Source organism: Oncorhynchus masou, chromosome 13 (assembly GCF_036934945.1).
Source record: "Oncorhynchus masou masou isolate Uvic2021 chromosome 13, UVic_Omas_1.1, whole genome shotgun sequence".
In the NCBI taxonomy this organism is placed as follows: domain Eukaryota; kingdom Metazoa; phylum Chordata; class Actinopteri; order Salmoniformes; family Salmonidae; genus Oncorhynchus; species Oncorhynchus masou.
The window spans coordinates 48,732,571-48,744,178 of NC_088224.1; the positions used below are offsets into that span (position 1 = coordinate 48,732,571).

The 11,608-nt window shown below is 43.4% G+C and overlaps 1 protein-coding gene across 1 annotated transcript in view; it reads right to left on the bottom strand.

Moving 5' to 3' along the window:
- Window positions 1-11,123, bottom strand: part of LOC135552467 (protein IWS1 homolog) — a 31,941-nt gene extending 20,818 nt beyond the window's left edge. The window contains exons 1-6 of the mRNA XM_064984122.1: window positions 10,715-11,123; window positions 10,088-10,173; window positions 7,339-7,796; window positions 6,723-7,297; window positions 1,006-1,068; window positions 446-647 (exon numbers count right to left, since the gene is read on the bottom strand). Of these exons, the coding sequence (XP_064840194.1) occupies window positions 446-647; window positions 1,006-1,068; window positions 6,723-7,297; window positions 7,339-7,796; window positions 10,088-10,173; window positions 10,715-10,757 (1,427 nt within the window). The 5' untranslated portion in view covers window positions 10,758-11,123. The remainder of the gene's footprint in view (window positions 1-445; window positions 648-1,005; window positions 1,069-6,722; window positions 7,298-7,338; window positions 7,797-10,087; window positions 10,174-10,714) is intronic.
- Window positions 11,124-11,608: the final 485 nt, after the last annotated feature.

Below are 11,608 nucleotides of genomic sequence, written 5' to 3' on the forward strand. Positions count from 1 at the left end.
ATTGATGAGGGGAAAAAATGTTCATCCATTTTAGAAAAGGCTGTAATGTAAATGTCAAGGGGTCTGAATACTTTCCAAATGCACTGTACATAGCTACTTCATACCACAGCACATTGACCCGGCAATTGTAACTTATTTTTACTCATTGTTATTCACTAAGTATTTATTCCTTTTGTCACTATTTCAATATTAATCTATCTCTAACTCTATTGTTGGAAAGGGACCCATAAGGAACCATTTCACTGTTAGTCTACACCCGTTGTTCACAAAGCATTTGATTGGATTTATGTCAAGTTACACAATAAAAATACTACTACTTTCATTACAGAAAGAATATCAAATCGGATAAAAACGAAAGTAAACAAAAATGTCATTTGTGTAAGGAAAATTATAACTCAAACTAAAAAGGAGTGTGTGTGGGGGAGAGGGGGATCGGAATACTTACTCTTCCTCGTCGCCTGAATCGCTGTCGCTACCAAACAGTGTTTTCTCGTTCTTCTTCCCTCCTCCCACCTTCTGTCCATCATCCTCGTCTTCGCTTTCTGATCCCAGTTCCCGCAGTTTGGCCATGGTTTTGTCGGGCGTCTCCGAGCCTGCGTCACTGTCGGAGTTGTCATCGTCAGACACGACGCGGCTCTTCTTCACCACTGAGGAAGAGTCACCACCATTATTATCATCCTCAGCCCCACGGCTCTGACAAAAACTATTTTACATGATTTAACCATGAAGTCCAACTGAGGTCAGAAGACCACTTTTACAAGGGAGACCCAGCCAACAGAGCATGTCAATAAAAAAAAAACACACCTAACACACTACAGTGTAGTGTACACTATGTAGGAAATAGAGGGTAATTTAAGATACAGCCTTAATCGCCACACACTAGCTAACCATCAGAATTCAAGATAAGGTGTGCCTCATAAATGGCAACCTATTCCCCATACAGTACATTACTTTTGACTAGAGCCACCCAACTGCACATGCCCAGCTGCCGGTCTGTCATATTACCTGGTTCGTCAGCCTTCTCCTCCTCACCTTCACTGTCTGACAAGATGGCTTTCTTCCTCTTCACTGTAACAGTACATAGACATCAAAATCACATTAACATACAGTGAGGCAAAAAAGTATTTAGTCAGCCACCAATTGTGCAAGTTCCCCCACTTAAAAAGATGAGAGGCCTGTAATTTTCATCATAGGTACACTTCAACTATGACAGACAAAATTAGAAAAAAAAATCCAGAAAATCACATTGTAGGATTTTTAATGAATTTATTTGCAAATTATGGTGGAAAATAAGTATTTGGTCAATAACAAAAGTTTCTCTCAATACTTTGTCATTGCCAACAAAGGGTATTTAAAACAGAGGTCAAATGTTTTCTGTTAGTCTTCACAAGGTTTTCACACACTGTTGCTAGTATTTTGGCCCATTAACTACGACCTAAAACCTCTTACCTTGGAATATTGAAGTCTCATGTTAAAAGGAACCACCAGCTTTCATATGTTCTCATGTTCTGAGCAAGGAACTTAAGCGTTAGCTTTTTTACATGGCACATACTGCACATTGGCACATATTACTTTCTTCTCCAACACTTTGTTTTTGCATTATTTAAACCAAATTGAACATGTTTCATTATTTATTTGAGGCTAAATTGATTTTATTGATGTATTATATTAAGTTAAAATAAGTGTTCATTCAGTATTGTTGTAATTGTCATTATTACAAACAAACATATACATACATACATACATATATATATTTTTTAAGAAAGATCCCTTTTTCCGTTAGCAGGATCATTTGTCAGCAATCGCTGAATAGCATAGCGCAACAGTCAAATGACATTACAAAAAAATATTCATATTCATGAAATCACAAGTGCAATATTGCAAAACACAGCTTAGCGTTTTGTTAATCCACCTGTCGTCTCAGATTTTGAAATGATGCTTTACAGCGAAAGCAATCCAAGCGTTTGTGTAAGTTTATCAATAGCATAGCATAACATTATGTACACTTAGCATCAGGAAGCTTGGTCACGAAAATCAGAAAAGCAATCAAATTAATCGTTTACCTTTGATGATCTTCGGATGTTTTCACTCACGAGACTCCCATTTACACAACAAATGTTCCTTTTGTTCCATAAAGATTATTTTTATACCCAAAATTCCGACATTTGTTTGTTACGTTATCTTCAGAAATCCACAGGAAAGAGCGGTCACGACAACACAGACGTATATTCCAAATAATATCCATAATGTCCACAGAAACATGTCAAACGTTTTTTTTATAATCAATCCTCATGTTTTTAAAATATATATTCGATAATATATCAACTGAGTGTGTAGGCTTTTCAATAACAGCGGGAGGAACAATGGCGGCTTTACTCAGTTGCGCAAAAACTCACTCAGAGCCCCCACCTTTCCACTTACGCAATATGATCCTTCACGCTCATTTTTCAAAATAAAAGCCTGAAACTATGTCTAAAGACTGCTGACACCTTAGGGAGGCCATAAAAAAGGATATCTGGTTGATATCCCTTTAAATGGAGGATAGGCTTGCATAGGAACAGAGGTTTCAAAATAAGAGGCACTTCCTGGTTGGATTTTCCTCAGGGTTTCGTCTGCAATATCAGTTCTGTTATACTCAGACAATATTTTTACAGTTTTGGAAACTTTAGAGTGTTTTCTACCCTAATCTGACAATTATATGTATATTCTAGTTTCTGTGGCTGAGAAATAGGCAGTTTCAAATGGGTACGTTCAAAGGGGTACGAAAACACTGCCCCCTACACGCAAAACGGGTGGCCTAGTGGTTAGAACGTTGGGACTAGTAACCGGAAGGTTGCAAGTTCAAACCCCCGAGCTGACAAGGTACACATCTGTCATTCTGAACAGGCAGTTAACCCACTGTTCCTAGGCCATTATTGAAAATAAGAAATTGTTCTTAACTGACTTGCCTAGTTAAGTAAAGGTGAAATAAATAAAATAAATAAAAAAAGGTTAACTGTCTAAAATGTGATAAATTCTCTGCAGTTGTGATTTTGGATTAGCTTCTTCCAACAACAAGCTTTACCTTAGCCGCAGAGAATACCCTCCTGAATCAAGGGCCTCGCTGTCTAAATTTTATTGTGTGCGTGCAGTAAACTGTGTACCATTTTTGAGTTACTTGTATAACTTCATGAGCTGGAATGCCTGTCCTGAAAATAGTTTAGGTCAGAGACTGTATAAAATGTTGGCAATGCGCTCTTTAGCATTTAGTTAGCATTCCGTATGGGATTTTTCATGTACTTGTTTTAAATTTCTATCAGCATGTTAAATGTGCAACCAGAGGGAAAAGAGCTCTGGACCACCTATACTCCACAGAGACGCATACAAAGCTCTCCCTCCATTTGGTAAATCTGACCATAATTTTATCCTCCTGATTCCCGCTTACAAGAAAAAATTAAAGCAGGAAGCACCCATGACAAGATCAATGAAAAAAAGTGGCCAGAGGAAGCAGATGCTAAGCTACAGGACTGGAATATGTTCTGGGATTCCTCCGATGGCATTGAAGAGTACACCACATCGGTCATTGGCTTCATAAGTAAGTGCACTGATGACGTCGTACCCACAGTGACTGTACGTACATAACCCAACCAGAAGCCATGGATTACAGGCAGCATCCGCACTGAGCTAAAGGCTAGAGCTGCCGCTTTCAAGGAGCGGGAGTCTAACCCAGCCGGAAGCTTATAAGAAATCCCGCTAGAGAGCTTCCCAGTGACACGAGCCTACCAGACGAGCTAAACTACTTCTATGCTTGCTACGAGGGAAATAACACTGAAACATGAATGAGAGCACCAGCTGTTCGGGAAGACTGTGATCACGCTTTACCGCAGCCGATGCAAGTAAGACCTTCAAACAGGTCAACATTCACAAGGCCGCAGGGCCAGACGTATTTCCAGGACGTGTACTGCGAGTATGCGCTGACCAACTAGCCAATGCCTTCACTGACATTTTCAACCACTGCCTGTCCGAGTCTGTAATAACAACATGTTTTAACCAGACCACCATAGTCCTTGTGCTCAAGAACACTAAGGTAGGTTACCTAAACAACTACCTGTACGGGTCGTAGCACTCACTTCTGTAGCCATGAAGTGCCTTGAAAGGCTGGTCATGGCTCACATCAACACCATCATCCTAGAAACTCTAGACCCACTCCAATTTGCATACCACCACAACGGATCCACAGATGATGCCATTTCTCACCTGGACAAAAGGAACACCTATGTGAGAATACTATTCATTGATAACAGCTCAGCGTTCAACACCATAGTGCCCCCAAAGCTCATCAATAAGCTAAGGTCCCTGGGACTAAACACCTCCCTCTACAACTGGATCTTGGACTTCCTGACGGGCCAAACCCCAGGTGGTAAGGGTAGGTAACATCTGCCACGTTGATCCTCAACACAGGGGCCCCTCAGGGGTGCGTGCTCAGTCTCTTCCTGTACTCCCCATTCACTCATGACTGCAGTCCTAGGCACGACTCCAACACCATCATTACATTTGCAGATGACAACAGTGGTAGGCCTGAACACCGACAACGACGAGACAGCCTATAGGGAGGTGGTCAGAGACCTGGCCGTGTGGTGCCAGGACAACAACCTCTCAACGTGATCAAGACAAAGGAGATGATTGGAAAAGGAGGACCGAGCACGCCCCAATTCTCATCGACGGGACTGTAATGGAGCAAGCTGAGAGCTTCAAGTTCCTTGGTGTCCACATCACCAACAAACTAACATGGTCCAAACACACCAAGACTATCGTGAAGAGGGCACGACAAAGCCTATTCCCCCTCAGGAAACTGAAAAAGATTTGGCATGGGTCCACAGATCCTCAAAAGGTTCGACAGCTGCACCATCGAGAGCATCCTGACTGGTTGTATCACAGCCCGGTATGGCAACTGCTCTGACAGCGACCGCAAGCAACTACAGAGGGTCGTGCGAACGGTCCAGGAAATCACTGGGGCAAAGCTTCCTGCCATCCAGGACCTCTATACACCAGGCGGTGTCAGAGAAAGGTCCTAAAATGTTTCAAAGACTCCAGCCACCCTAGTCATAGACTGTTCTCTCTGCTACCGCACGACAAGCAGTACCGGAACGCCAAGTCGAGGTACAAGAGGATTCTAAACAGTTTATACCCTCAAGCCATAAGACTCCTAAAAATCTAGTCAAATGGCTACCCAGACTATTTGCAGTGTCCCCCTCTTTACACCACTGCTACTCACTGTTGCCATCTATGCATAGTCACTTTAATTACACTACCTACATGTACATATTCCCTCAACTAACCGGTACCCCCGCACATTGACTCTGTATCGGTACCCATTTGTATAAAGTCACTATTGTTATTTCACTGCTGTTACTTTTATCTCTTATCTGTATTGTTTTGAAACTGCATTGTTGGTTAAGGGCTCGTAAGTAAGCATTTCACTGTAAGGTCTACACCTGTTGTATTCGGCGCGTGTGACTAATACAATTTTATTTGATTTCACTCTCCCGAAACGGACAACAAATACAACTGGATTCGTTATCCCTTTCTTGCCCTGCCTCCAGTCCACTTACCGATATCTGAACAAGAGAGCCTCAACAAAATTGCGACAAGCGGTTCTGTGAAAATTGAATTTAAATCAGAAGCCACTGCCAGATTTCTGGATAGGGCTGCGCTCAGAGTATCCGTGCTGTTAAGACACTGATGCCCTTTGCAACCACGTACCTATGTGAGTGGATTCTCGGCCCTCACTAGCATGAGAACTAAATACAGTCAGACTGTGTGTGGAAAATGATTTAAGACTGAGACTCTCCAATACTACCCGATATTGCAGAGTTACAGTGCCTTGCGAAAGTATTCGGCCCCCTTGAACTTTGCGGCCTTTTGCCACATTTCAGGCTTCAAACATAAAGATATAAAACTGTATTTTTTTGTGAAGAATCAACAACAAGTGGGACACAATCATGAAGTGGAACGACATTTATTGGATATTTCAAACTTTTTTAAACAAATCAAAAACTGAAAAATTAAAGTTAAAAAAGTTTGAAATATCCAATAAATGTCGTTCCACTTCATGATTGTGTCCCACTTGTTGTTGATTCTTCACAAAAAAATACAGTTTTATATCTTTATGTTTGAAGCCTGAAATGTGGCCAAAGGTCGCAACGTTCAAGGGGGCCGAATACTTTCGCAAGGCACTGTATGTGCATCCATTCAAGGATGCACTCCCTTCTCATTTACCAGTGGTTATTTAAAAATAATTATTGAACAAATAAGGTTTTATATGTAAGATGGCTAAATAAAGAGCAAAATTATTGATTATATTATTATTTGTGCCCTGGTCCTATGAGAGCTCTTTGTCACTTCCCACAAGCCGGGTTGTGACAAAAACTCACACTCATTCTTATGTTTAATAAATGTATCATATACTGTGTTTGGCAGGCTTACAATGATGGCAAAAAACAACATTTGAGAGTGCACTGACCCTGGTACGCAGCTGGAAGTTGAATGTTTGAAGGGGTACAGGACTATAAAAAGTTTGAGAACCCTGGTTTAAACAATAACATGGAACTGTTGTAGTATGAATGTGTGTACTAAACCAGAACATGTCGATATCTAGAGCAAGTGAATAGAAAATATATTTGAATAGGATTCAGTAGATTCTGCACTTATCAAGAGTCGACTCTGATGTAAATTGCACCTACTTGGCATCTCGTCGTCATCCTCACTAACTTCCCCCACCAGTTTTGTGGGACTCTCCTTCTCCTGGTCACTGCCTGCAGCTGCTTTCGATGGCCGAGCCTCCGCCTCATCCTCACTGTCGGAGTGCATTACAGCCTTCCACTTCCCTTTATTCATGCCGCCCTCCTCTCCATCAGACTCTATCTGCGCTTTGTGTTTGGGCGCAATCTCAGAGTCACTGCGTGCAGACGAGTGTCTGCTCCGGGCTGGGGACGGGGGACGATTCTCGTTCTCAGAGTCGCTCCTGGCTGCATCCCGTTTGGTGTCCTTCTCCTCCATGTCGGAGGTGCTGCCTCCGCGTTTGGGCGGGGACTCCTCTATGTCGGAGGTGCTGCCTCCGCGTTTGGGCGGGGACTCCTCTATGTCGGAGGTGCTGCCTCCGCGTTTGGGCGGGGACTCCTCTATGTCGGAGGTGCTGCCCCCGCGTTTGGGCGGGGACTCCTCTATGTCGGAGGTGCTGCCCCCGCGTTTGGGCGGGGACTCCTCTATGTCGGAGGTGCTGCCCCCGCGTTTGGGCGGGGACTCCTCTATGTCGGAGGTGCTGCCCCGCGTTTGGGCGGGGACTCCTCTATGTCGGAGGTGCTGCCTCCGCGTTTGGGCGGGGACTCCTCTATGTCGGAGGTGCTGCCTCCGCGTTTGGGCGGGGACTCCTCTATGTCGGAGGTGCTGCCTCCGCGTTTGGGCGGGGACTCCTCTATGTCGGAGGTGCTGCCTCCGCGTTTGGGCGGGGACTCCTCTATGTCGGAGGTGCTGCCTCCGCGTTTGAGCGGGGACTCCTCCATGTCGGAGGTGCTGCCTCCGCGTTTGGGCGGGGACTCCTCCATGTCGGAGGTGCTGCCTCCGCGTTTGGGCGGGGACTCCTCCATGTCTGAGGTGCTGCGTTTGGGCGGGGACGACTCCTTGTTATCGTTGTCTGCAGGCCCAGGGGCCTGCCTGTCAGAGTCCCTGTCCGCCAGTTCGGGGAACTTGTCTGACCCGCTGGCCATGCCGTTTGTCTCCATGGCCTGAGCAGCTCCCTCACCATCATTATTCTCATCCTGAATAAAAAATAAAAAAAATTTTAAAAAATGCTTTATAATTCTACAGTTAGGAATGGATACAAGGATCTAGTGTGATCATTTTACTTACATATGTCCCTAAATATTTTGCTGTTCGACCTGACATTTTTACGTAGTGGCCCTAGAAATATTATTAATATTTTGTGTCAATTATTATTACCTAATTTTTCATTGTGCTCCTAAATTTCTGTGTGAGCCTACATTTTTCCTTCCAAAAACGGTCAGCATAGAGCCATGGGATATTACAGTACCAGTCAATGGTTTGGACACACCTACTCATTCAAGGGCTTTTCGTTATTTTTTACATTGTAGAATAATAGTGAAGACTTCAAAACTATGAAATAACACATATGGTATCATAGTAGTAGTAAACAACAAAAAAAGTGTTAGATTCTTCAAGTAGCCAACCTTTGCCTTAATGACAACTTTGCACATTCCCACAACCAGGTTCATGAGGTAGTCACCTGGAATGCATTTTAATTAACAGGTGTGACGAGCTACAAATATTGAGATGTTTGGTTCCAACCGTCGTGTATTTGTGAGACGCAGAGTAGGTGAACGGATGATGTACACGTGTGGTTTCTACTGTGAAGCATGGAGGTGGTGGTGTGGGGTGCTTTGCTGGTGACACGGTCAGTGATTTATTTTGAATTCAAGGCAAACTTAACCAGCATGGCTACCACAGCGATACACCATCCCATCTGGTTTGCGCTTAGTGGGACTGTCATTTATTTTTCAACAGGTCCTGGACTTCCTGACGGGCTGCCCCCAGGCGTTGAAGGTAGGAAACAACATCTCCACTTTGTTGATCCTCAACACTGGGGCCATGCACGCCTCCAACAGACGACACAACAGTAGCAGGCTTGATTACCAACAATGACGTGACAGCCTACAGGGAGGAGGTGAGGGCAATTGGAGTGTGGTGTCAGCAAAACAACCTCAAACTCAATGTTAACAAAACAAAGGAGATGATCAAGGACTTCGGGTAACAGCAAAGGGAGCACCCCCCTATCCACATCAAAGGGACAGCCGTGGAGAAGGTGGAAAGTTTAGTTCCTCAGCGTACACATCATGGACAAACTGAAATGGTCCACCCACACAGACAGTGTGGTCAAGGCGCAACAGCGCCTCTTCAACCTCAGAAGGCTATAGCAACTGCACCATCCACAACCGCAAGGCTCGCCAGAGGGTGGTGCGGTCTGCACAACGCATCACCGGGAGCAAACTACCTGCCCACCAGGACACCTACAGCATCCGATGTCACAGGAAGGCCAAAAAGATCTTCAAGGACAACAACCACCCGAGCCACTGCCTCTTCACACCGCTACCACCCAGAAGGCGGTGCATCAAAGCTGGACCCGAGACTGAAAAACACCTTCTATCTCAAGGCCATCAGACTGTTAAACGGCCATCATTAACACAGAAAGGCTGCTGCCTACATACACACTCGAAATCATTGGCCACTTCAACAAATGGATCACTAGTCACTTTAATAATGTTTACACATCTTGCATTACTAATCTCATATGGATATACTGTATCTATTGCATCTTGCCTATGCAGCTCGGTCATTGCTCATCCATATATTTATATGTACATATTCTTATTCCATTCCTTTACTTTACTTTACTTAGATGTGTGTATTCGGTAGTTGTGGAATTGTTAGATTACATGTTAGATATTGCTGCACTGTCGGAACTTAGAAGCACAAGCTTTTTGCTACACTCAATAACATCTGCTAACCATGTATATGTGACCAATAAAATGTCATTTGATTTTGAAACACACCTCCAGGCTGTGTAAGGGCTATTTGACCAAGAAGAAGACTAACAGAATGCTGCATCAGATGACTTGCATGCACAATTACATGACAATCACATGACCTCAACCCAATTGAGATGGTTTGGGATGAGTTGGACCGCAGAGTGAAGGAAAAGCAGCCAACAAGTAATCAGCATATGTGGAAACTCCTTCAAGACTGTTGGAAAAGCATTCCAGGTGAAGCTGGTTAAGAGAATGCCAAGAGTGTGCAAAGCTGTCATCAAGGGTGACTCCTTTGAAGCATCTCAAATATAAAATATATTTTATTTGTTAAACACTTTTTTGGTTACTACTATTCTACAATGTAGAAAATAGTCAACTTTTGACTGGTACTGTATATTTATTTTTAAATGTTAAATCGGTATGTGCGCAAGATGGTCTGGAAATCAAGAGGGCTTGACCACCATACTGGTTATCTTAACGTCTTGCTTAGATAACTATCCCCTTACCTCAGAGTGGCGTGGCTCATTCCTCATCTCCTCTTCCCCATCCGAACCAGGAGCATGTTCGTCCTGTACCGGGGTGCCACCACCATCTACAGGATCAGGACATAACCAACACTTTTTTTTGGCATTCCAGAATAAATGTTTACAAATATTAGTATCATATACAATGGGCATGAGGACCGTGCACACAATAACAATGATGCAACAGTAACCCTCGTTTTGTCACAGCTGGACTACTGTCCAGTTGTGTGGTCAGGTGCCATATAGGGACTTGGGAAAATTACAGCTGACCCTTAAATGTACACAGAGAGCTAACATTAATAATACGCATGTCAATCTCTCATGGCTCAAAGTAGAGGAAAGATTTACTTCATCACTACTTGTTTTTGTAAGAAGAGGAATGCACCGAGCTGTCTGTTTAAACTACTAACACTAACACACAGCTCTGACACCCATGCATACCCCACAAGACATACCACCCGAGTGGCCAGAGGGACCACACTTAATGTATTGTGAAACTTGTTGTAAAATGTATTTTAATGTTTAAAATGATATTATAATGTACTTCCTTAGGCTAACGTTAGCAAGCTACAGTATTCAGCGCCGAGCCGGGATCAAAGTAGGTCTTACCAGAGTGGTTCCCGGAGAAGAATTCGTCCTCTTCGCCATCCATTTGTCCGAAGGACACTATGGACAATCAACTCAGTACCTAGGCTCAGCGAATAATCAATTGTATCTGTGGAAATTGAGTCAACGAGAAAATGCAAGTTTCCCGAAACAAGCAATCTGCATCGAAAATGGGCCCTGCTACTAGCTAGTTAGCAACCACAACTTGAACAATGTCAAGATCCAGCTAAGGAAATAAGACCCTCTGGGCAGATGAGCCGGGAAGCTAGCCAGCAATGATAGTGTCTCTGGCCGGTCAACAAATTAAAGCAATAGCTAATTGATCAACATTAGCAAGTAGCTGTATAAAACAGTCCTGCGATGTCCAAAATGGGGTCAAAGGACTGGCGCCGTCATATGCTCATGCGTTCAGTTTAGGTCGCTCTTCGAATGACGTAGTCTTATGCGCATGTATTTTAAAATTCTTCGAGACTCTTGTTGTACAGTAGGCTACCTTACATTAAAGGAAAAGTTTTATTTTTATAACCAAATCTCTCTCTTTTTTAAAATGTAAATAGGGTCCAGACACCTTTCTTGAGATTTCACATGTTTTAGAGAAACATACCCCAAACAGCACTGCCTCACCCTCATTGTGTTGTATAGGGGCCCTGAAAAAAACATGAACAAAACACACAAAAACGGCATTTTAGAAACGGCAAATCTCTCAGTATAGTGATGCAGGTCTAGATGTTGTACACATGAAATTGTATCATTCCAAACTTTATCCGCAATGTTATATTTATTCCCTTTTCCAGCGGTCCCATTTTCCCATTTGCTGCTATATGTAACTGCCAAAATAACGGAAACACCAACACCATATAGGGCGTTGAGACACCACAAGCAGCCAGAACAGTTTCA